We start from the raw sequence: 27,847 nt of genomic DNA, 5'->3' as shown, positions 1-27,847 counted from the left end.
TTAACCTAAATTATCCTAAGGACAAACAGACACACCCATGCCCAAGGAAGGACTCGAACCTCCGCCGGGTCAGCCGCACAGTCCATGACTGCAGCGCCTTAGACCGCTCGGCTAATCCCGCGTGGCAGGCCCCGGTAAGCATATGTCGCATATGCAAGAGCCACAGTTCCTTTTTTTTCGTATCTCCAATCGCTCGTGAAATTAAAGCCACAGTTCTGAGCGCGTTGTGCCACATACAGATGCACAGTAGAGTCTCCCGCCAAATGGAAAGTGCCTGACAAGGTGTTCCATGCAGCCCACTTAACGTCACAGTCACGCGTTACCTCCTTCTGACAATTCTCGGCCGCACCCTGAGGAAGCATCGACGATGCTCCTCAAACGTTTTTGCTGGGAAGTGTTTGATTACGCACCATACAGCCAAGGCTTGGCTCATTCTGATTTTTATTTCTTCGAGCACATGAAGAGCTGCCTAAAAGGACAGTGCGTTGGATCAGAATAACGAGCTGCAAAGCAGAATAGGGAAATGGCAGGAACCACGGGCAGCTGCCTTCTGTGACGAGGGTGTTGGAGAGTTGGTGCCGCGCTACTGGAAGTATCTGAGTCGGAGATGCAGCTATGTGTTCAGGTAGATGGAAGACCTATCCCAATATTGCAAATGAAACATTTCTAATTCATTTTCACTGGCACGTCCATTTCGCGACCAACTGGATGTTGGAGAAAATAGCCCTCTGATTTTACACAAATAAATATTTCACATGCATTGAAAATACTTCATACGTATTTGTGCTTATATTTCATCTGTATCTGTAACTGCACTGCACTTCGCAGTTTCATTTGAATCCTGAGGATACTTGTAATTCTTCCTGGGTAAGAATTGGCCCGCATCGTACCCACCCCGACCCCTAGGAACAGCAGAGATATCTTAATCCCACAGCATATCTATACAAATAAGATGCCTTGTTTACAGCAAATTTGGTTGAAATTGCTCCAGGCATTCATGAGGTACTCTTCTATGTAACCCCTATTCACCCACACATTCAACTGCTGGGCTGCTAGAACTGTCTTATTGTCACAGTAATTTTTCCCACATACTAAGTAATTGCTTCTGGTGGTACATAGATATGTCGATACGTCACTGTATTTGCACACCTTTTCCCAACCTTAGTAGTGATACGTCATGGGGACATTCATCAATACACCCAGCGACCACGGAAACTATGGATTCGATACTAATATCGGTCGTAATAGAATATTTTCACATTTCTTGGATTCTCATCTCGGTCTCTCCCGCCTTCATAGTTACTACCATCACAGTATTTTCACGCAAATAATAAGTGAAGCATATAAAAAATTTGGTTGAAATTGCTCAGGAAGCCCTTAAGTTATGCTTTTATGTCACTCCCTCTATACCCCCACCGCAACCCTCATGGTTTTTACAGCTGCATTGCTTATTTTGAGATAGTAATTGGTATGTGCGCCAAGTTTGCGTGAAATCTAGTGATTTAGGTGGCAATGTGAAACATATATATATATATATATATATATATATATATATATATATATATATATGTGTGTGTGTGTGTGTGTGTGTGTGTGTGTGTGTGTGTGTGTGTATAACAATAGATTAGGAATGTCAGCATGCAGATCACGTAAATGAAGATTCTAGTACATTTAAATTTATTTTAAAATACAGTATTGCGCCCAGGAGCAGACAAATTCAGCAAACGCAGTAGTAGGTAGAAATGTAGGCAGAAGACTGCTTTAGCGTAAGTAAAGAGGAGTTGAACATTTCAGAGTTACCTTCTACGTACCGCTGTCTACAGCTGTCTACCTTGCTGTTCGTTCCTTGGAAGAGGCAACATGTTTTAATGTTGCCGCCTTTTCACCCCCCCCCCCCCCCCTCCTCCACACTCACCCAACTGGAGGTAGGTAGTAATTGATACATGTAGCAAATTTGGTTGAAATCCATCCAGTAGTTTCGAAGGAGATGTGCAACGTACATACATACATTCCTTTTTTCCTTTTGTTCAAACGTCTGACATTTACAACATTTTATTTAACTGCGAATCAAAGTATGTTCTTTAACTTTAATGAATTCCAGTAAGATATATCAGGACAGAATTAATTAGACAATGTTAACACAAAGGTATCTGCTTCTCATGTTCAAATGGCAAGCATATATTCTTTTATTAGTGCCTCTGTTCAAATGAAGAAGCATAATTTCCAGAAATAAATACTGAGGGGCGCCTACCGTAAGGTAGCCATGGTGGCCTGATAACGTGAAGTTGCAGGACAACGAGAGTTACGTACAGTTCATAATTTTCACCTGTTGATATGTCAGTTTTTTTTTCAGACTGCTCATCGTTGGAGAAAGTATTTTTGACGAAGATTTCCATTGTGCATTCGACTTTGAAATACAGTGGTCCCGATTGCAAAGAGTACTAATATTTCACAAATGCAAATATAAATTATTACTGTCACAACCATTAAGATAATTCGTTTCGAAATATGGATAGTAACAGGAAGTAATGACCTGAAATATCTGCAAATAATTTATTGGACGTGAGCGCAAGAGCCGGCCCGGAGAGGCCGAGCGGTTCTAGGCGCTACGGTCTGGAACCGTGCGGCCGCTACGGTCGCAGGTTCGAATCCTGTCCCGGGCATGAATGTGTGTGGATGTCCTTAGGTTAGTTAGGTTTACGTAGTTCTAAGTTCTAGGGGACTGATTACCTCAGAAGTTAAGTCCCATAGTGCTCAGAGCCATTTGAACCATTTCTTTTAGTGCAAGAGCACAGTTGGTAGCAGCTGCAAGATATTGAGGAAGTGGTACCCACACATAGCCAGTGAGCAAAAGCAACTGTTTTTGCAGTGTATGAACCAGATGTACCTCAAGGCTGATTTAGAGGTGTTTAATAAAACAGTACGAACATTATATTGACGAGCCTCTTTATTTACTATGAGTCAGTTTTAGTACCACATTTCACAAAGTTTCCACAAGTTGACAGACAGCTGTGCAAAGCACGTCAAGTTAGCACAGCAATTTTCATACCAGATATTGTCTTAAAGTTAATATAATTACTGAGTGGTATGGTGGAACAGTAATTTCTTGTAAATTTCATCTCAGTGCACATTTTATCTCTGTGCGCTATATAAATGTCTTAGCCACTAACTGGTACAACTTTTAGTTGGGTAACTGTTCTACATGATATTAGATTGTATAATAGATACTGTTAAGCACATAAACAACACAAATAGCAAGTTTCAGTATTGTACAAAAACATCTGTAATTAATCAAATTTCAGCTCAAAGTGCAAGAACTGCTCTGTTTAGAGGCTGTGTTTCAAAATCGCAATGAAGCTATTTCTGAGCAATTATGTGATGGCATTATTGGTCGTGGGTCCTTATATTTCTGCTACATTGAACTCCGTGTACGTTTCAGCTTCGGTACTCGCTTTCTTGTAGCAATACGTAGCAAAGTTGTTACTACTGTTTTCCAGATACCTGCTATTTCTGCACTCCGTGTAACATGTTGAATAATGAATATGATCCATTCAGCAGCTGCAAAAATAAATATTAGATTAGTACTATGGTCAAAATTAGCGCTAAGGGCGACACAATGAAAGGAAACAGAATAGACTGATGCAGAAAGAGATTTGATCAAAAAAGGGAAAGTAAGTTGTTCCTTGCAACGCAAAAAATGCTACAAGTCACAGACAAAAGTAAGTTTTACTAGTTTTTATGGGTAAATAAGTAGCGGAAAGTGAAGTTTTGACATGATGCAGTTTATTAAGTAAGAAGCTATGTGCACTACTATTCGGGGAAGAGGAGCGCGAAACACTCAGATTTTTAGCGTTACAGGATAAGAAAGACCGACGACATGTTGCAGTGTGAAAGAGGCTCCATAAATTTGGATGCTTCTTATGTCATATTACGACAATAGGTTTATAAGCCGCTCTATTGCTCTGAAGCTGATGTGACTTCAAGCTTTGCTTGTCGCGATACACAGCTATGGCTCTCTTACGGTTGAAAGCTGGACTGGGGTGCTTTATTTGACAAGAAAACGACGGCCTTCTTCACTGGATACTTCGCACGATATGACTTTACCTCCATCTCTGAATTATCTGGAAGGGACCAGCTGACTGAGGTTGTTTGCCATTACATCATTAACGCGACATGAGATGACTTCTTTCTTTGGCAGTTTACAGACAATTATGCATTTGTGTCTTCACCGTCTGACTGCAAAAAGTACGGAAAGACTTGTTGAATTAGCTTCACCAGACATGTCGACGAACACACTGGAAGATCTCACTTGGTGAAAAACTGTGAGAGGTGACAACTGAACACATGATGGTGAAATTGTGTGAATAATTATCCAGCTCATACTACATTTATCTATAAAAGTCAGATACACTTTCTGAAACTTCGCGTTATATAACCAGCGAGAAAATGCTCGTGTCGGTGCACAAAAAAAGCTAATGTCTTAATCTTCTTAACACCCTGACGGGAAAGTGAGAAATCGACCGCCTCAGTCCTCATTACTCATTCTTCACCAAAAATTATTGACAAGCAAACATAATCGCACTTTCTTAACACAGAACGTTATAAATCCTTTTACCCAGTCTCTCTTTGTACTTAAGCCTTCGTAGTCACCATTTCCCTCTCACTGCCACTGTCTATACATGTGTCTCTCCCACTGTATCCTTTTTCTCCCATTACAGTATAGCCCACTGCCACTGCCTCTCTCTACTGTCTCCTATTGTCTTTCTTTTCCCCTGTCATTGTCTCCGACTAACAGTATCTCCTGTTTGGCTCCCAAAGCCGTTGCCTTCATATCTCCCTCTCTTTCCCTTTCACTGACAATTTCTCTATCCCAGCATAACTCTCTCCTCTCTCTTTCTTTCCCACTGGCATTATCTTCTCTCTCTTCCTTCACAACTGCCTCTCTGTAACTCTCTTTCAGCACAAGAGAGCGAATATGTCCGCATGCCAAAATTTCTGGTGAGGAAGGCGGAATCACGACTGAGGCTCTTTGTTCCCCATTTGTTCTGTCGGGTGATTTTAAAGTGGAATATATTCGCCTTTTTTGTGCTCCAACAGGAGCATATTTCTACTCGTTCCCTTTTTCCCCTGCTACAACTGAATGTGTTGTTATATAAAACGACTTCTCTAAGCCAGTAACGTTTTGACGGCTTATTTGTATACTTCGACACATATAAACAACAAATATCTGTGAATAATATAAACTCCAAAAAGGTGGGAACTTAAGGAGATGGGACCTGGATAAACTGAAAGAACCAGAGGTGGTACAGAGTTTCAGGGAGAGCATAAGGGAACAATTGACAGGAATGGGGGAAAGAAATACAGTAGAAGAAGAATGGGTAGCTTTGAGGAATGAAGTAGTGAAGGCAGCAGAGGATCAAGTAAGTAAAAAGACGAGGGCTAGTAGAAATCCTTGGGTAACAGAAGAAATATTGAATTTAATTGATGAAAGGAGAAAATACAAAAATGCAGTAAATGAAGCAGGCAAAAAGGAATACAAACGTCTCAAAAATGAGATCGACAGGAAGTGCAAAATGGCTAAGCAGGGATGGCTAGAGGACAAATGTAAGGATGTAGAGGCTTATCTCACTAGGGGTAAGACAGATACTGCCTACAGGAAAATTAAAGAGATCTTTGGAGAAAAGAGAACCACTTGTATGAATATCAAGAGCTCAGATGGAAACCCAGTTCTAAGCAAAGAAAGGAAAGCTCAAACATGGAAAGCGTATATAGAGGGTCTATACAAGGGCGATGTACTTGAGGACAATATTATGGAAATGGAAGAGGATGCAGATGAAGATGAAATGGGAGATACGATACTGATACTGCGTGAAGAGTATGACAGAGCAGTGAAAGTCCTGAGCCGAAACAAGGCCCTCGGAGTAGACAACATTCCATTGGAACTACCGACGGCCTTGGGAGAGCCAGTCCTGACAAAACTGTACCATCTGGTGAGCAAGATGTATGAAAGAGGCGAAACACCCTCAGACTTCAAGAAGAATATAATAATTCCAATCCCAAAGAAAGCAGGTGTTGACAGATGTGAAAATTACCGAACATTCAGTTTAATAAGCCACAGCTGCAAAATATTAACACGAATTCTTTACAGACGAATGGAAAAACTAGTATAAGCCGACCTCGTGGAAGATCAGTTTGTATTCCGTAGAAATACTGGAACACGTGAGGCAATACTGACCTTACGACTTATCTTAGAAGAAAGATTAAGGAAAGGCAAACCTACGATTCTAGCATTTCTAGACTTAGAGAAAGCTTTTGACAATGTTGACTGGAATACTCTCTTTCAAATTCTGAAGGTGGCAGGGGTAAAATACAGGGAGCGAAAGGCTATTTACAATTTGTACAGAAACCAGATAGCAGGTATAAGAGTCGAGGGACATGAAAGGGAAGCAGTGGTTGGGAAGGGAGTGAGACAGGGTTGTAGCCTCTCCCCGATGCTATTCAATCTGTATATTGAGCAGGCAGTAAAGGAAACAAAAGAAAAGTTCGGAGTAGGTATTAAAACGCATGGAGAAGAAATAAAAACTTTGAGGTTCGCCGATGACATTGTAATTCTGTCAGAAACAGCAAAGGACTTGGAAGAGCAGTTGAACGGAATGTACAGTGTCTTGAAAGAAGTATATAAGATGAACATCAACAAAAGCAAAACGAGAATAATGGAATGTAGTCGAATTAAGTCGGGTGTTGCTGAGGGAATTACATTAGGAAATGAGACACTTAAAGTAGTAAAGGGGTTTTGCTATTTGGGGAGCAAAATAACTGATGATGGTCGAAGTAGAGAGGGTATAAAATGTAGACTGGCAATGGCAAGGAAAGCGTTTCTGAAGAAGAGAAATTTGTTAACATCGAGTACAGATTTAAGTGTCAGGAAGTCATTTCTGAAAGTATTTGTATGGAGTGTAGCCATGTATGGAAGTGAAACATGGTTGATAAATAGTTTAGACAAGAAGAGAATGGAAGCTTTCGAAATGTGGTGATACAGAAGAATGCTGAAGATTAGATGGGTAGATCACATAACTAATGAGGAAGTATTGAATCGGATTGGGGAGAAGAGAAGTTTGTGGCACAACTTGACTAGAAGAAGGGATCGGTTGGTAGGACATGTTCTGAGGCATCAAGGGATCACCAATTTAGTATTGGAGGGCAGCATGGAGGTGAAAAATCGTAGAGGGAGACCAAGAGATGAATACACTAAGCAGATTCAGAAGGATGTAGGTTGCAGTAGGTACTGGGAGATGAAGAAGCTTGCACATGATAGAGTAGCATGGAGAGCTGCATCAAACCAGTCTCAGGACTGAAGACAACAACAACAACAACAATAAAAGTTAAACACAAAATCGTTAACTTTTCATTTTTCTTGATACATTTTGCTGATCGACCACAATTCATAAAAATGCCTGTCTTCTGATTGGAATCTTAAAAGAATTATTAGAAATATTTTACTGAATTTGAATTCTTTTCAGTTTTAGATCATTCTTGGTAGTCGTGTAAAGTTCTTTTCAGGAATGTTTTACCCCATAGTTTGTCATTGCAGAACCACCTTGAACATAACTGTATAGGCGCAAAGTGCCCAGTTTCTTTGGTGAAAACATTCTGATTAAAAACATAGTTTGACGACTTCAGAACCCATACGATGATCACAGAACTCTTACGCATGTTCACTACGTCAGTTAAAACTACATTTAAGCCACCTGCCGGATATCACGTAAATATTTACGCGCGAAAGTAACAGCAATTTTGAACCTCTGGATCTCCGTAACGGATAAGGAAATCGAAAAAGTTTTGAAGTTCCCCAAGAATAGTACTTTGAGAATATGTGATAAAAATTTCCACGATCTACCGTGAATAGAAATTATAGCTGTGGCCTTGCCCACAATTGGTACTTTTCGTACCCCAAAGTCAAGGTTTTTCAGGGTTTCCTCAGGAATCGCTCATAAACAAATTGTACTTTTACACGCTGCCTAAGATCCACCCTAGAAGCGTCTTTGATTAATAATCAAAACGTCCTCTGTTGTGGGATCGAACCCCACCACCGTTTAAACTTTGAATAAAAATCGTCAGCAATGACGGCTGTAGATTTCCGGCACAAGAAGTCAGCACCAGTCAGGCAATGGCTTGACAAGATGGCGGAGGAACAGACAGAGATCACGGTACTTTCTTGCACTAGGGGTGGGAAACTGCTCCTAAACGCAAAAGAATCTGCTATGATTAACGGCATGAGGGTGCAGAAGGTAATGGAAACCACTGCATTAACGACGCATAACGTCTCCACAGGACAAGTGGCCAGTGATAGGAAAGGTGTCTTGGTTATCTCTCCATTGGCAAGAGATTTCGGAATTGTCCCCCATTCGGAACTCCCGGAGGAGACTGCCAGGAGAGAGGTGAGCACGAGAAAAAGGTTGAATAACCAACGAAAGGATAACGTTCTACGTATCGGGGGCATGGAATGTCAGAAGTTTGAACGTGGAAGGGAAGTTACAAAATCTGAAAAGAGAAATGCTAAGACTCAATTCACATATAGCGGGGATCATTGAAGTCACATGGAAAGAAGACAAGGATCTCTGTTCAGATGAGTTTAGTGCAATATCAACAGCAGCGGAAAATGGTATAACGGGAATAGGATTCGTTATGAATATGAAGGTAGGGCAGAGAGCGTGGTATTGTGAACAGTTCAGTGGCTGCGTTGTTCTCGTCAGAATCAAGTGCAAACCAACACGGACAACAACAGTTCAGGTACACGTGACGGCGTCGCAAGCCGAAGATGAAGAGATGGAAAAAGTATATGAGGATATTGAGCAGGTAATTCAGTATGTAAAGGGAAATGAAAATAGTCTTGGGAAGGGAATGTTACGGGAAAATATAAGCTTGGTAGTAGAAGTGAGAGATGAGAAAGAGTAATTGATTTCTGCTATAAATTTCGGCTAGTAATAGAAAATATTCTGTTGAAGAATCACAAGAGGAGGTGGTGTATTTGGAAAGCGCCGGGAGGTACGGGAAGACTTCAGTTAGATTACATCAAGATCAAGCTGAGGTCCCAACATCAGTTAAAAGTGCAGTGGGAATTTCACTCTTAAATGCAGAGGAGAGAGCGGATAGGTGGTAAGAGCACATTGAAGCCCTGTTTAGGAAGATTTGTCTTACGACGTGATAGATTTAAAACCGAATAAGGCAGTAGGGACGAATAACATTCCATAAGAATTTCTAAAATCATAGAGGGAAGTGGCTACTACTCGACTATTCATGTTGGTGTGTTCTGTGCATGAGTCTGGCGAAATACCATCTGACTTTTGGAAAAAGATCATCCACGGAATTCCGAAGATGTCAGGAGCCGAGAAGTGCGAGCATTATTACACGATCAGCTTAACAGCTCATGCATCCAAGTTGCTGACAAGAATAATATACAGAGAATGGAAAAGAAAATTGAGTTCGTCTTTAGGAAAGATAAAGGTGCAAGAGAAGCAATTCTGACGTTGCGTTTGATAATGGTAGCAAGATCAAAGAAGAAAATCAAGACACGTTCGTAGGATATGTTGACATTGAAGAAGCGGTCGAAAGTGTTGAATGGAGCAAGATGTTCGAAATTCTGAGAAAAACGGGAGTAAGCTATAGGGGATGACGGGTAATACACAACATGTACAAGATATAAGAGGGAACAGTAAGAGTGAAAGACGAAGAACGACGTGGACGAATTAAAAAGGGCGTAAGACATGGATGCAGTCTCTCCCCCCTTCTTTTCAGTCTATACATCGAAGAAGCACTGACAGAAATAAAGGAACGGTTCAAGACTGGAATTAAACTTCGAGGTGAAAGAATATCAATGTGAGATTCCCTGGTGATACTGCTATCGTCAGTGAAAGGGAAGCAGGTGTTGTAGTTCATGACCTGCTGAATGGAATGAGCCGTCTAATGAGTACAGAATACGGATTGAGAGTAAATCTAAGAAAGACGAAATTAGTGAGACCTAGCAGAAATGAGAACAGCGAGAAACTTAACATCAAAATTGTAAATCACGAAGTTGACAAACTTAAGGAATTCTGCTACATAAGAAGAATAACCCATGACGAACTGAGTAAGAAAAAGTCAAAAGCAGACCAGATCTGGCAAAAAGGGCATTCCTGGCCAAGAGAAGTCGAATAGTATCACACATAAGCATTAATCTGAGCAAGAAATTTCCGATAATGTACGTTTGGAGCACAGGGTTTTATGGTAGTGGAACATGGACTGCGAGAAAACCGGGATAGAAGAGCATCGAAGCATTTGAGATGTGGTGCTACAGAAGAACGTTGAAAATTCGGTGGACTGATAAGGCAAGGAATGAAAAGGTTCCCCTCAGAATCGGCGAGGAAAGGAATATACTGAAAACAGTGACAAGTAGAAGAGACAGGATGGTAGGACATCTGTTAAGACATCAGGAAATAACATAGAGGGAGCTGTAGAGGGCAAAAACTGTAGAGTGAGACAGAGATTTGAATCCATCCAGCATATATTTGAGGATGTTGATTGCAAGTGTTACTACGAGATGAAGAGATTGTTGGCGCAGAAGAGGAACCTGTGGCGAGCATCATCGGACCAGTCAGAAGACTGATGACTCAAAAAAAAAAAAAAAAAAAAAAAGGTCCACCCTAGACCACACCTAATGCAATGCCGTATAATAGCTGTTGTATATTCGAGAAATGCTTTTTGGAAGATATTGGTATCGTACGGTACGGTGCACGGATCGATAATAATAAACGTTCTATAGTAAGTATTAAACATTTACGTACCCTCAGAAATGTATGTCTCGACAAGATGACCCGTTTCCCGACTTTGACGTTGAGCGGCTGTGACGCCTGGAGCATGAAGATGGTGAGTGAACGCCGGAACCGAGGGCCCATGTTGATCCAGTCGCAGTTGAAAGCCGAGTCCACCAGGCGCTCACTCTGCAACAACCGATCGTGCGCTGTACGGAAAATAAGGAAGCCAAATTTAACATTGCGCTTCTGCAGTCTGGGTTCTATAATGCTGAACAGCTGATAATGGCGAACAACAGGGCGAAGTTCAGGGGATCGTCAGCAGATGTCAATGAGTAAGAAAATGGGACAATAAAGTATTGACGGGAATGATGAAATGAATTTGGAGTTCCACAAGGCTATAGATACCACAGTATGCTGTTCAGATGAAGAGAAATAATAACCACAGAAGTTGGACGTCGAAAATATGTGCAAAGACGGTAATTGTGAAGAAACCTTGGGTAACAGAGGAAAGAATTTAATTAATCGATCAAATATGAAAAACAAATATGTTCAAGAAAAAAAATGGAAGAGAGTCCTCCGGCCGCTGTGGCCGAGAGGTTCTAGGTGCTTCAGTCCAGAACCGCGTTGCTGCTACGGTCGAAGGTTCGAATCCTGCCTCGGGCATGGATGTATGTGATGCCCTCAGGTTGGTTAGGTTTAAGTAGTTCTAAGTCGAGGAGACTGCTGCCCTCAGATGTTAAGTCCCGTAGTGCTTAGAGCCATTTGAACCATTTGAACAGAGTCACATGCTTATCTCGTTGAAGCTCTCTTTTCTTCGTGTTTGCTTTCTAATACATAATTATTGAAATACCGTTCTGTCTTCATCAAACACAAATTCTTCATGTTTAACACCCAAATACGTTTTTCGCCATCGTTAGTGAGTTCATTTATTTAGTGTCAAATAACAGGTAAAAGTAGTTTGTATGATAATTTATACAGTTTTGAGATTATCGACATAAGCACTATAAGAAAATTTTGGCTATTGATGAAAAACCTGCACAAACTATCGGAAACCTGATTGAATACTTACTATTAAAAGACTGTTTTTAATAGTAAATATTTGTAACTCATTGATCACTGCTACTTCCATAGTGTATTCAAAAGTAACTGATAGAATACTTATTCCCTTTTACAGAAATTTAGAGAAATAGCTTAAAAATCTATATAGTAGCCCATAATCTCATGAATATAGGTAATCCACTATTTAAATAATTTCTTGAACACCTAACAGGTTTTGCAACTGCTAAACAGGATTTTTCAAGGCAGTGTGCAGACATTTCTCTTTTCCGTCAGCACTGCTAGGAGCTGCTATTTTTAGAAGAAAGACTTGGAAAGGACAAAGGTGGGCTAAAAATAATTATTATTTTAACTAAATGTTTTAGCTAGCTTAACATCCATCTATAGCCAAAGTACTAGCAGTTCACAAATGTTACTTGTAAAATTAAATAGTACTTTAACATCAAAATAGGAGTGAATGAAACCAAGTGACTTCAAAAGAAATTTATTTGACATGCAGTTTTTATTAACTCATTAATAAAGGAAACTATTTTTTACGCTCTAGATGAAGTAATAAAAACTTAAAAATTCATCATGTTGGCCTAAAACACTCACGTGTTGGCTTACGTGAAATCTACTTGGTCCTCTTCCCCTGTATTAGAATCGCTCTGGCTCATTCCCTCCATCGTCACCCACATAGCATTCTGTCATAGCATCAGCAGCAGCAAGGAGCCTTTTGTAGAACGGCAGCTTTTCTTTTGCATCCCGGTTTCACCAAAGTGCTGGCATAAAAGTCGCCTAATATCCTTGAGTTCTGTCGTCTTCACATGAATCCCTTTTTCAATACCTTCAATGCAGCTGTTCTGTCTGAAGTTTCTTCCCCTTTTTGCACGGCGTTTAGATTCACTTACGTCAGTGCTGTAAAATGGATCACCTTGAACTAAAGTCACATTCTTGGTATTCCTGTACGTAATTGTAAATTTTTTTTACGTCTGGGATTTGAAATCCCGTTGGCTTGGCTGCTTTAAAATACCATCAAAGTAGGACTTCGAGTTCCTGACTGCACAGCTTTGTTGCAGGTGGATTACCGTAGCGTGCCTTTCTATTATATCTGTGTACTCTTCTGGCCTCTCAGTCACATCCATGTGCCTGAACTGTCTTTCCAGTTTTCCTAAAATACTGTCTGGGAACCACAACGAAGAACCGTATCTCCAACAGCTTAACATTTTGTGGAGATTCATAAACTAGCCAGTGAGACAACATTCCCAACACTCCTTTAGTCTTAGTCAGCCGGCCACAGCCGCAGAAAAAGAGCGTGCTGTTGAAAGATCATCTCAAGCAGAGTTGCATAGTCAGTGCTGCAGCAGTGAAACAATTTGATTTACCGCTTGTGATATTCATTTTCGATCCACAGATAGCTGAAATAACTGAGAGAATTATTTTTATTCTGTGGTGATAATGATGAATCATGGCATGTGGTTATGTTGCACAGATACAGCTGTCGGGAGTAGTAAACTGTCTGATATGGAATCCTCGGCAGTACCAAGTTTTTATGACAGTTGTAGCTAGTGTTAGCACATTTACCGTAAACGAATCTCATCGTGTAATGAATTTGCTCATTTCTTATGTGGTTTTAACTGGAATTCGAGACCATATTTCTTCTCTTGGCATCTGCCTTAAAAATTTTTGTTCTGAATGCAGATGCAAGATGAGCATTTGTCTGAGTATGGACTATCAGAAACGACACTGGAGTTTTCTCCAAATATCGCTCGAAAAGATTCAATTCAACATGAAGATCATCACTTTGTTTTTGTACATACATTACCTACATCTTTTCTGCATGTAGTTCGCTAGGAGAATATCGTCATTTGGGTTCCTTCCACGACAACAATGGTTTTGCGCTGGTTTTAAACTTTTAATAAAAGCCTCCACTGCTTATTTTTTTGGTTTATGAATTTCAGATCTACAGTTACCTTCTCGTGTTTCAGATGTTTTAGTACCACTCTCCATAAATCTCTTACATTGTCGGTACACACAATTACGTGTTTCTTGCAAAATATATAAAAGCACAACTCGGCACACACTTACATTTTCAATAACGCCACCTCTTTGTTTGAGAAAAGTAAAACAGGTCCTTAAATTTCTTATACTAGTAAAACACGATGCAACAGACATCTTTTTGGGAGCAGTAAATTGAACATGCTGAAGAATGAAGTTTCTTTTTCGACTGCAGGTCTGGTTTTTTATAATACTTTTGATGTATTTTGCGCGCTTCTTGCATCGACAACTCAAACCAACAAAAAGTTCCTGCCGTATGGCTACTACTTGGTTTCTTAGATATTCGCTTAGCTACAAGTCTGGGGCAAAGGAAAAATCTTGCTAAATGATTTTCAAAATGCCAATCAAATCAAAGCATAAACAACTAGTGTGTAACAACGAATTGCTAAGTACTTCCGTTAAACACATTATGAAAATAAGTCATACCTATCTCTCTTAGCGACATTTCTTTTCCACATTTCAGTAAATCTCTTTTTCTAGATGTAGGCCCCGCTTCTATTACAAGATCGGTTCACCATATGACTTGCAGCATAGGTTATTTTTTTCCTTGTAAAATTGCTTCCATCAACTCGTTTTCCATTCTACCACTCAAATCTCTTTTTCTAGATGTAGGCCCCGTTTCTATTACAAGTTCAGTTCACCATATGACTTAGAGCATAGTTTTTTCTTCTTGTAAAATTGCTTCCTTCAACTCGCTTTCCATTCTACCACTCAAAATACCGCAAGCACATAAATTAAGCTAAAAGCCACTATCAAGAGAAGGCAGGAAGTCTGCATTGTCAAGTGCGTGTAACGACGGCCTCGTGATAAGCCTACTTTTTAGAGACACTCTACGTCCTGTTTCTGCGTCTCTCTCTCTCTCTCTCTCTCTCTCTCTCTCTCTCTCTTTCTCTCTCCCCCTCTCCCTTGCCCTCTCCCTCTCCTTCTCACTCTCCCTCTCGTGTTCAACTGTGGAATTCCATTGATACTCTTAATGTTGAGACTATTGTTTTTAATTTTGCTGAAAACTATTTTGACTTTTCTATATCCTGAATCAGTCTCTCCATCCTTTTTCATCTCGTTCTTCTGCTTTATTGCAAGGAGTGGGATTATTGTCTATTCCATCTTCACAAAAACCACATTTTGCTTGGTGACCCTGCTGTATCTCTCTTTCCTTTAGATCTATCGACTTTTACATGTCTGACTACTCTTTCTGCGCCCCATTCTTTCAATATGCTTCTCCCATTTTGTTATCCCGTATATTATTTTTTCAGTCATGTAAAATATTATTAATTAGTTTCTTATATAAGAATTATTTATTTGATCTCTCATAGTACATTCTTTTACTTTTCTTTGGCTTTTCTTATTTACTGTCCAGGTTGCAGTTCCATATGTTAACATAGGCGTTGCCTTTACCCTGAAAAATTTTGTCTTTGTGTCTTTCCCAGTTTAAGAGCAATTCTAAATTATCCTCTGTCTCTTGTAAAATTATTTCCTCATTAGCCAAGAGTATAGTGTTTAAATGTGTGTTCCTCGGAGTTATTCCTTGCATAGCTTCTTGTTTCCACTGACTAACATTGTCGTATACGAGGGTCGTTCCGAAAGTAATGAAAGTATTGCCTCCTATTTTTTGTGGTGACTTTGGATGTCCGTTTTTTCTGAGTAGGATCATCACCGGAGATGAGACGTGGTGTCACCACTACGAGCTAGAATCGAAAAGACTGTCCATGGAATAGCGACACGCAAATTCACTGTCCAAGAAGAAATTCAAGAGACAACCGTCCTGCAGGCAAAGTTATGTGCACAGTCTTCTGGGATAGCCAGGATGTGGTTGCTTTGGATGTCCTGGAGCCTGGAAGAACTGTCAGTTTTGCACGCTACAAGACGACACTGACTAATCTGAAAGCCTGAATTTCCAGGGTGAGGGCAGAGAAGAAGACCAACTTTTATCTGGAACAAGATAACGCCAGGCCCCACACCAGTTTTGCGACCACGGAACTCATTGCAAATTTTGGTTGGACTTCGTACCACGTCCACCGCACAGTCCCAAATTAGCGCCTTCAGATTTCCATCTCTTTGGTCCTATGAAAGATGGACTACGTGGCGAACATTTTCAAGACTCGGATGCTGTTGTTAAAGCTGTAAGGAAGTGGTTAGCCTCAGCTGGTTCCGACTTTTACAAGCGTGGCATGCACGCTCTGGTTCATCGTTGGCAAAAGTCCATAACGAATGGTAGTGACTGTGTAAAAATGACAGTCTGTAGCTGAAATATTGTTCTATTTAGCTGTGCTGTTACGATTTATGTATCTCCTGAAGTTTTCATGAATGAAAATAGGAGGCATTACTTTTGGAACGACCCTCGTATTAAGCGGATGAGAGATTGCACCCTTGTCGTACTCCTTTGTTAACTGCTATTGGTGCTATTCTTTCTTTGCCCATATTAACTAAAATTTCGTTATTTTAATACAAATTTATTATCAAGCGTATTACATGTTTCGGATAACCAAGTCTTTCCATTATATTCCAAGCACGTACCTATTATCTCTGTCGAAGATTTTTTCATAATCTTCAAGTTCAATACGAGACTCGTTGAGTACGAGTCTCGATCCGGCACACAGTTTTAATCTGCCAGGAAGTTTCATATCAGCGCACACTCCGCTGCAGAGTGAAAATCTCATTCAGGAAACTCTACATTATGTTCTCGTCTATTTTCAGTTGTCTGCCGCAATACTGTAATACTGTCACTGCATCGTCGATCTTTTCTAAAACCACTTTGTTCCTCCAGTAAGAGGGCGTCAGCTTTTATTTTTAGTCTGTCATTAATTATTCGTACGTATAATTTATAACTTGTGTTCAACAGGCGTATTGCACTGTAATTTTTCCAAGCATTTCTAGCTACTTCCGCCAATCTCCAAGTGTCAGATATTATCTTCTATTTCAGTTTATTCACAGATTTCCAGCTCCCAAAGCCTTTCAGCTTCCCTGCATTCTCTGCATAGTTAATTTGTAATTGTTTGAAGTTGGAGCTTCCGCCCCCGGTAGCTGAGTGCTCAGCGCGACAGAATGACAATCGTAAAGGCCCGGGTTCGATTCCCGGCTGGATCTGAGATTTTTTCCACTCAGGGATTGGGTGTTGTGTTGTCCTAATCATCATCATTTCATCCACATCGACGCGCAAGTCGCCGAAGTGACGTCAAATAGAACTTGCACCCACGACGGGAGGCCCTAGTCACACGACATTTTATTTTCTTATTTTACAGCATACGTTTCTTTTATTGAATATTTTTGTATTTCCGTCTTTCATCGAAATTGTTTCTTAGGAAGATTTTATGCAGATATGTCCCCTTTTTCACCTTCTATGATTAACTGACCACTCTAAATGAACCACTTGTTTTCGTATTTACTGTCGCAGTATCTATCGACTTAGATAACTCTGTATGCATATCGAAGTTCCTCAGTCTTCTTAAAATTCGCCAACTCTTTGTCATTTCTAAATTACGAGCAGAGTCTGTACCTGCTTTTGATGTGCCTTAGTATCTAATACCTTATTTCGGAAACTCTGTCTCACCATTACGTAGTGGAGTTTGTGTCTCAGCGTCTCCAAGTCTCTTCAAAATAAGTTATAATGAAGATGATATGTTGTCATGTAATATATGCCTCCTGTAAAATATCTTGTGTCCGTACAAAGAGAGACCCAGAAGACAAGCAAAGCGATGAATGCCGCCAGTCACTGACGCCCCCCAGGCGTCTCTAAGAGCTCTATTGTAGTCGTGGGAAGTACCTCTGGCTTGTTGTTGGACAGCAGCAGACAGCGGGTGCACAATGGACGAGCCAGAGCACTGTCTAGGGCCTCATAAAACTTTACAGAATTGAAGGCACGGAATTCAGCTAGAGAACAGGTTTTGAAAAAAATTCAAGCATACTGCGCATTCACACGGAATAGGACGGATTCTTTTTTTTCTGGTATTTGTTTCCAGGGTGGGATAAGAAATTGTTACTTAATAGCAATGGAAGTTGTTAACAAATAATTCAGATAGTGTGAGTTAGAAGCTAAGCTGTCCAATCAAATTTAGCGGCGTTCAGAAGGAGAAATAGAGGTCATAGTATACTCCAGCTAGTTGCACATTACTTAGACATCTGTTTGAGACATTGCTGGAAGTTCACTCATGCGTTTTGTTGTAGGTATAATCAATAAATATTAGTCAGAGTCATCGCTGATGACGCCGGTGCAGTTTGACCTGAATGTAATGACCATGCACACAGGTGCTGCACGCAGATGCTAGCAAATCCCACATGTTCTTTGTGGGTCATACATTACCTGAATCCATCATAACAACAGTCACCATCAAATAACAAAATGAATTAACATATTCCAGTAAAAGCCCACTGACAATTTTTGTTGGTGTCAATTGCAATACTAATTAACATTCATAAAATTAGCCTGAGATTATTATTAATAGAATGGGTATATTACCAGCAATGCGTTCTGGCCGTGGTGGGCCTTAAAGAATGAATATAGTCTAGTTTTCTTTTAATTTTGATTTGCATAGAAAGACATCGTTTGACTTGATTTAAGCACATCAGAACAAGATATTAAGAATTATTGTAAAGACTAAACATCACCTTTATAAAAATATATACAATGTTAATCTAAACAGTGAAATTATATACTGTAAAAACAGAAAATCTCTCTGTCTCTTCAAATAATGGCGATGAAGGATACGATGTACGATTGTCAAAGGAATCATCCAAGCATTCAGCTGAAGTTGTTTAAAGAAACCTCAGATCAGAGGAATCCAAACTCCAGATGGCTGGGCAGTGTTTCTTAGATAAAAGTCCAATGTCCCTACCACTGATGAATTGGTAGAATATCCTGTAACCTGTTTCATACTGTTCATTTGAGATCAAAAATATATACTAACCTAATGTAGAGTCTTTGTTCGTCAAACATAGTAGTGTCAAAGACGTCAGAAATGTTTTAGAAACACCCAGTTGTAAAAGGAAAGAGGAGTGACACCATGTAAAAAAAAAGAAAGGATTTATCCTTCGAGAACCCATCTCTAGGGATTCAGACTAAGAAAACCAATGGCTTTGATGCTCGATGAACAGGATAATCCAATAATCTCAGTGATGGTGAGGGTGGAAGAGTCTGTCTCACAAAACAAAGTGAAAATCTAAATGCATCTGTTCCTGCATCAGGAAGCATTGTGGTCAGCATCAGGCCTTAGTATTAGTAGCGGCTGTATAGTAGTGGGGCTATGGGTGTTTGAGCACAGGGGCAACATAGAGAGATAAATTGCACTATAAACTATGAGGCGACTGAACTGCATGGGCAACTACACAGTCTTCATCATCATGCAGTTGTAATGATCATCACCCTTTCACTGTCCCCTCTGATGTCACAGCAGACCCACCCAAACTGTCATAAGTATGCAGTGGTAGGAAATACCAACAGTCTGCATTGTTGTCAGGTTTCTGATGAGATCATCTATGGCATAACCACGCAATACTGTCAGACGTACTTCCTCCCCTCTCCCTTCCTTCTGATGACAGAGACCAATGGCCCTATATGTACAACGGTGGGAAATTAAATATCTTGCAGGAAGTTAAAAAATTCAAGATGGCAGACATCAATACTCCTATCGAGATTTCCCAGCCCTTTCACAGAATCAATGATGGTGGACCCGATGGATTCTGGCAATGCCTGCCTGGTTGCCATATCACTTAAATTCAAGAAGACCACTGGGTTTACCCCAGCCCTTTGATGCCAGAATCCAAGATGGCGGACCCGATGGATACTGACAACCAGTACGGTTACTAGATGACTTGATCTAATTATAAAAATAATGGAAATTTGAAATGAAAGGAGCACACATATTTTAGCCCAATTTCAACTATATTGAAGAACTGATGGGAAATTCAGATATTTCTATGTTTCAAACGGTGTCAGATAACTCAGCTGTGCACTAACATCTCACATGTTATTTAAACCATTTTATTTATCGTCATGGGAAGTTCTAAAATTTCACCACATTCACCTTCAGGGAAGACTAGTTCTACTGAATGTTCTGACAGGGTGTTTTAAAATATTTTTCACCATCACACCTCATCAGAGAGGGGCGACAGTTATGACAATAAGCTTTAGCGGGTCTACTTATCATTTCTGTATTACCACCACATCAAAGGCAGAATACAGCTAAGGGATTATCAGGGTTGCAACTGAGACATTAGCACCAGGTCTCACAGCCAACCCATAGGTAAGTCATCAGCACAAGGCAGCTTATATGCAGCCTACAGGGATGCTCTACATTTGAGAATAAAACATCTTAATATTAAGTTACAAGATGGGTAGCAACCATTTTTATCTTTAAAAATACATGTAACGAAAATAATGGTATGTACTACAATAATATTCTGTAACCTTGTTGTGCAATGAGTAGCGGTAGTTGTGCTTCATGATAACTGACCATATATCAATGTGGGCAAACAATATCCTACAATGAAACAATGAGTGCTGCAATTCTGTGGTATGATATATGTCATGCTCCTCCTCATTAAGAGAGATGGTAGAGACACTGCTGCTGACTGATAGAAGATCATTATTAAAATTCAAGTGACCTCATACAGATCTCAACAGTACAGGTGACAGTGATGGTGCAGGTGCTGAGGTTGAGGGTCCAGGTGTCATTGATGTGCTCAAGATGGGCGATCTGCTGGTCATGGAGATGACGATAACACCGATATCAAGGTTTTAGGTCTGGGTGTGGATGCAGGCAATGCCTACCTGTGGCAGACCATGGTCCATCAACATTTCTGAAAATGCACAACCACCCACAAGCATCATGCAAAAAATTTATATGTACACATATAGAGAAGACTGATACTTACGCAAAGTCATAGGTGATGCACATCTACCCTCCAGCTCTTTCTGATCTATGAGCACACACTTATTATGCATAGTATTGAAATGCCATCGCTGAGACACTGTGGCCAAATCTTTACCTAAGCAGCTTTCAACATCAGACCAACAGCCCTTTGGTGCTAGTGATGTTGTGAGTTCACTTATGGCCAAATCATTAGCACTCAGTCTGCATTGTATACATACCATCAGACAACAATCTTAGAAAGAAAAACAACAGCTGGTAATTACACACACACACACACACACACACACACATATATATATATATATATATATATATATATATATATATATATATATATATATATATATATAAGGTCCTCATGAGCAGTATCCAGACACCTTCCTACTTCGGGAGTGGCTATGTGGCCATTAAAAATGAATCATTAGCCACATTCATCACTGTGATCATATGCTGTAACCATCATCAAAACAAGGCCATTTGATACTACTATAGCTGCTATTAGTTCTGTGCTTGATGATGATGGTGATAATAATGCTAATAATGTGAGCAGCAAATTTATATAAAGCCATAGTATATAAAACTCATTTTATATAGCCAAGGAGAGGTGTTTTGGGTAAGAAATAACCAAGTGTGAGTGTAAGGAAGATGCAACATTATGAACAGCCTGCAGACTTTGTCACCTACAGAACGTTGGTGAGTTATTATTATCTTTCACAACCATTAAATAACAGATTTCGCCATGTTACAATGAAATTGTAACAGTATGCTTAATGTTACTGCAAAATTGTAACAAATCAGCCATGTTAAACAAAACTGTAAGAAACTGATGCACGTAACATTGAAATTGTAACAGACTGCCCCATGTTACACCAAATTTGTGTGAATGGTAACTGCTCATTCATGGTTCTAATTTTACATATGCTCTTGTAGGTAAAAAATTAATGTATGTGTGAATGAACTGTATATGATGGCTGCAGAAGAGGCTGCCTCCAAATGCCTCCTCTATGTACAGTATAATACAGTGTGATAACAGGCGTTTGTAGTGTGCTGTCCCATACAATACATGGACACAATGCCTTGACTATGTGGTATGCAGCTCAGTAGATGGATATGATACCCTTGCAGTGCAGAATGGGCACATGCCGACAGCTAGCTCACAACAAAAAAGCACAAACCAACGTCTATCTCGCAACAAAAATATTTCCTTCACCCTCTAGCAAATACACAATTTCTCCTTCCACTGTAGTTATCACAGCCAATATGTTCCACTTGTAATTCGTTTAATAACTTATATAACTTCAGGTTTCTACTTAAAAAATACAATGTGAAAGAAAACAGAATGTCTAACAAACATATTAAAAATTATTAGTTGTACATTGCAGTCATAGCAAAATATAAACTACACACTTTGGGACATACATATATATTGTGATGGAGAGTCTGAGTACATAGTTATACCAACCTGATCGATTATTGCTTGTCCAAACATGCAGTAGAGACCAGTTTCACAAGAATAGGCAGGAAAAGTAATTAACATCTTCAGTACTGAAGGTAAGTCAACTCCTTCCTGTAGCATCTGTAAATTGCAAGCCATAAATTATTTAAAACTGTTTTTCATGGTAAGATTTTTATTTGAGTTTTGTACAAGTGGGGAAAAAGAGTTGTTTATGTACGTGTTACTGCTAATCTGTTAAACACACAATATCATATTAATTGATTCTTCCACCATTTTTTGGTAGCAGAATTTCGTATTTAATATTTAAAGAAGACAAACTGCGTTTTGTACCCTCCAGACACACACATTCTCCAATAGTTATCCATTACTGCCAGTTCGTCTTTCTTTTTTCCTATAGTCAAGTTCATTTTGTTTTCAACTGTCCAGTGGCCTACCAACATCAAGTATCTCTGCTGACCTATTACTATAGCATGATAGAATTACAATATTATTTTCCATAATATGGTATCCATACCAATCAAAGAACATTTATTTTTGCATATGCTCTCACAGCATCAAGTCCATACCTTTGTTCACAATAAAACCTTCCTTCAATCCTATCACAGCATCCAAACTTCCCCCCAGAACCCACATCAGATTAGTAACCCACTTCTCCTGACTTGTGGTAGAGTTACTACTGATCACCAAAAGAACATCCCTGTTTGGCCACCACCTCTATACAATATTCTCACCAAACACATCATTCTTAGAAGTTCTTCCAAACCCTAAGTACTTCTACTGGCACCACATACATCTGACATCATCCCTTTGGCTTCCTCTCTAGACCATTCCCCTTCCTCCTCTATTGTTGCTGTCAACCTAAACATCCCCAGCCGATTTCTTGCAGAGCTCTGGAGGTGCAACCTCATCGGGAACATCAGTATATAAGTCCTTCATCATATTGGAAGTGACCATATCCACCAAAATACCTCACCTTCACACGCTCATTTCCAACACTAACCCAAAACTTATCCAAGACTTCTGCTACATCAAGTGAAATGCCTACCAGGCAAATTGGAAGTTAGTCCTTAATCTCTGAACTATCTGATGACATCTGCCATGACTCCTCCTTATCGTATCACACCTTCGTAGATGCCACATATGTCCACATCCCAACCGATCCCATCTGTAGTATCTCCCCACACTCCATCCATGAGCCATACGCATTCTCTACGAGTCCTGTAAACTATACCAATCATTTATGCAGACTTGTGGCCGCCACACTCTCAAAGCCCTCTGGCGAATACAGACAAATATAAGAAATCTACTAAACGCAAAGCAATGTTGCGACTGGCGTCATACATATACCAGTATCAACACTACACAGCCCCTTTTTGCCTCTAAGTACTGGTAAGCCTTCTATTGTCTCGCTGGTAACAGTCATACTGACTACTTCCCAATATTGCACAATAAATCATCCATTTTCTGATTACTTAAGTAAAACTAACCACTTTGTATCCTAGCTCTCAGATACTTTTACAATCCCTGATGATGACCCCCAGTCTGATTACTCGTTACTCATCACAGTCTATGAATGGACTGACACTTCTGTTCCATCTTTTGTTACTAGTTTTCAGTACACAGAACACATACCTAAGACCAATCTTAATACTACAGTCACAGCAACAGACCTTACATAAATATTACACAAGAAACGAATCACTGTCCTTTGTGATGCGTTCTGGAGTGCCCAAATTTCTTGTTAGAAACCCTTGTTAGTCTTTAGAAGATCTTCCACCACACAGACTATTATCCTGGGCCGTGGAAAATTTCGTAAGCCCTACTTGTCTTTAATGCCAACAAACCTCCCGAACTCTATCCCCTAGTAAACCATTAACAACACCTCAGTATTCAGCAATGTCTCCAAATCAATTCTCTCCCAACTCATACATAAACACCGAAACCATCATATACCTCACCCTACCAGCCACAGTGGCTCCCATCCCTATTTCTCTTCCAATGAACAGCTCCTGCAGCTTACCCACCTCCCAAGCCAGCACCTCAATAACTGCAGGTCTATCATCTTTCTGGAGTCGACCTTCAGAAAACATATGAAGTGTATTTCATTCTGGTCTCCTTTTCATAGTACAGACGTCTGCATTTCCAGTAAACAAAGCCCACCTAATTGAATCCTTTTTATGCAACTACCCATTCTACAACAGTAATTCCAGTATTTTCCAACCCGATGCTGATATGCCAAGACATCCTCTTCCTGTCAACCTCCTTACGTGCGACGACGATACACCCTTCCTAGCTGCACACTCTATTCCTTATAAATCACACTTCCTTCAAGCTCATCTCAGTTTACACACTGGTGCCTTCTCAAAGTCACCCTTTCCAAGACGCTGTCAGTACTTATTTGACGAACTACCTACAACAGCAGCTCCCATAGTTCTACCTCACCATCGGCGACTACGCTTGATCATAAACCAAAACTGAAACCTCACATGTTAGCCATCTGCCAAAGAGCCCACAATACACTAAAAAAGCAAAACTACCGACTGATCAAACAAAGGGATCCTATCCCTCCGTTATCCTCCACACTAACAGAACCTTGATCCAACCTATCTCTAATGCCAATGTTGCATGAGTATCCGCTCAATTCAGATTCTGTCAATCCATCTAAATCCTTTAACGTCAAACAACCCACCTCGCAATTATCAGCTGTCAGCTTTTCTCCACTTAGATTCCTCAGCATTTCATAAAATTCTCATTCCTACTCACTCACATTGAGCGCCTCCATACTTATTATACTATGCGCAAACTCGAAACCACCTTTCCTATTATTTCCCCCCTAATTTCCAATCCTGATACAGAGCTGGCCTTTACCGACATACAGCACGAACCTTCATCCACATATACACACATACTCTACATCATCTCCGAACAAAATTCAACATACTCCCTCTTGCAGGCAACGAAATGCAGCCGATTGTTATCCACCTCATCAACTGTAACTTTCCCCTGCCTATTTCATCCTACACGAGTGCTACAAACCTCTCTCACTCCTTTCTTGTCTTCCCAGAATCCACTTCAAAAACTACCCTTATCTCTAAAGCTACAACTCAACGGAGCCCTATGCTTATACTTACATCCTACAACTGTACAGAAAACCTAATGTTTCCCAGTCCTAAATGTTTCCCCCTAACGCAGGTCCATCAGCATTTACTGAAAGTGCTGTGCCTATTTTTGTGATCATTACCTGTCCGCAACGTCTTTTAACTACAATTTTATTTACCCTTTCCTTTTTTGTTTCTCATTGAAAACGAACAGGTTGTTGAACTTCGACTGGTGCCATTATGTCGCCTGTGGGTGTAAACAGGCATCAGACGTTTCTGAGCTGGAACCATCGATTGTGCAAGCAGCATGTCTCAGCTATCATTCAGAGAAGAGTCCATCTTGGTGTATACCGGCGAGAACGTATCATGACGAATCCCTGCAGGCCTGTAAAGTGACCGTCCTGGGAAACGTCTATTATGAATGCGTTAGACGAAGGTGCTGCATTGCCTGAGCATCGCAAAGCTGGTCACCCTGCCCTAAGATGCACACGACTCGAGTGTGAAACTAAGCCAAGCAAAAAATTATTATTTCAGTGAGGTCTGACTTGCTTGTTCCTTGACCTGTTAAGAGGAGCATCAGATTGTCTGCTTAATTCTAGTAAATGAAGCTAATTACGAGGGTGGCTGCATTTGTTTCTGCTCTGTTCACACTGAAATTACTGGCAGAAACCAAACTTAACTGACTTTTAATTACAGCAGGCCGATGTATTGGTCAAAGTGCAAGTAGTAGCACACACGTTAGCATCTTCCTATGTGCCTTTTATTAATCTAAGTCTTTCTCTGTTGTCAGATGTGATTTTCACATTAGCTGGATTAACAACAAAGTAAGGAGTACAAATCTGTATTAACAATTAATAAAGATGCAAACCAAATAAAACAATGCCACATTTCTTTCCGAGAGGTTGCTTATATTCGCAAACATTTAGCAAGTGGAAAAAGCCAATAGACAGTTTAAAAAGCAAAAAGGTATGAGAGGGATCTGGCAAATCTCTCTCTCTCTCTCTCTCTCTCAATCTGCAAAAACCTACATCTTCCTGTTCGTCTCCTACAGTACGCCGATAACACCCTTTCACACTAGAAACCAGAATGTTCTAGCCCATTGTATCTTAACTAACCAACCTAGCTCCTGATGACACCAGCGATTCCTCAAGATAATTACTCCCACACAGTAATTACAGGACGATCATCCCACAGCTACCATCTGTATGACTTCTACTCGGCCACTTACGATTGCCATGTCCATTTGACTAATACCCTATAATACCTCAGACTAAATCTTTACTGTAAACTAACATGGATACCCAACTTACAAACCATCCAGCAGAAAGCCCACAATAAATTAACTAACTGGTAAGACATAAGGAACGCATCCCCCCATCACTCACCAAATTCACAAAACCTTAATGCAAATCATCCTCTCTAACGCCAGTGTCATATGGATATCTACTACCATAGCGTTTCTAGCGACCCTCCAAATTCTTGCACCCTATACACTGTATCTTGTTTTCCACAGCCACTAACCGCTCCCGCTCCAGTCCTTAACCAACGTTCCGAACTCGCCGCGTTCTCTTCTGTAACGAACATCTTGCTTACTTACCTACAACTTACATTACTTCACTCGACCTGAACCAGAGGACCGCAAGCAGCCGCAAGACTTCTCTTGCAATCTATTTCCTGCTTTCTACCACGAATCACCCTCTATACTGATGTAGAGCAAGTCATTATGGATTCCATCCCTCCACCCTTACTTTGGTCCACTTAGCTGTCTGCTTCCGCGGAGAGTACGAGGATTTCAAGGGCCGTCGATAATCAGTGTTTATCCATCCGAGAGTTATGACCTGCCCATACAAGACTTTTCGTTCCCAGACTTACAATTCATGGTTTGTCGTAGATCTAATCTTGCTCATAATTATACTGAATCCTCCATTCCCCAGTGATCTCATCCTGTTCCTGATCAAAGACGTTCCTGCATATTGAACACCTCTGAATATCATACATCTCAAAATCTCAATGGGAGCAACTGCCATCGCTTTCTCCTCAGTTATCACTCCTGGCATGCAGCTGAGCAAAACCAGTAAATCCCCCCGATCACAGATCTACACTAGAGAGACCGCCCTATAACATTATCCATATCCAATAGCATATTTTTTCTTGAGCTACTACGCAGTTTGGTTCTAATCCACAAAAAAAAAGGTAAAGGGAAAAGGTGACCTTGGGCCTTCGAATATGGGAAAGCTAGGAAAGAAAATAGCAAACATTGGAAAATATTATTTCCATATGATAATAATATAATCGGCAGGTTATATCTTGCACTTATCTTAAACGAATACGTTCTCATTCTATGTATCACACTAATCCACCACTGAACCCAAGACAGGAGTACAGAGGGCAGAGCAAGAATAGTTGTTTTTTTTTACGAGCCAGTGCGGTTCACTCTAATGACCTCTCATTTTCTAGGAAAGGTAATAGTCGTAGCACATACAATGTTGTTGCCTTCAGTTCATTTTCAGCATACAATATATTTATTTGGTATTGCACGAATGA

The 27,847-nt window shown here is 40.2% G+C and overlaps 1 protein-coding gene across 1 annotated transcript in view; it reads right to left on the bottom strand.

The window, feature by feature from the left end:
• Positions 1-3,504: 3,504 nt before the first annotated feature.
• The window catches only part of LOC126278789 (odorant receptor 43a-like), a 53,272-nt gene continuing 28,929 nt past the window's right edge, over positions 3,505-27,847 (bottom strand). Inside the window, exons 3-5 of the mRNA XM_049979065.1 lie at positions 22,212-22,325; positions 10,821-10,976; positions 3,505-3,558 (exon numbers count right to left, since the gene is read on the bottom strand). Of these exons, the coding sequence (XP_049835022.1) occupies positions 3,505-3,558; positions 10,821-10,976; positions 22,212-22,325 (324 nt within the window). The remainder of the gene's footprint in view (positions 3,559-10,820; positions 10,977-22,211; positions 22,326-27,847) is intronic.

Source organism: Schistocerca gregaria, chromosome 6 (assembly GCF_023897955.1).
Source record: "Schistocerca gregaria isolate iqSchGreg1 chromosome 6, iqSchGreg1.2, whole genome shotgun sequence".
Lineage (NCBI taxonomy): Eukaryota > Metazoa > Arthropoda > Insecta > Orthoptera > Acrididae > Schistocerca > Schistocerca gregaria.
This window is presented reverse-complemented; position numbering and strand designations above follow the sequence as displayed.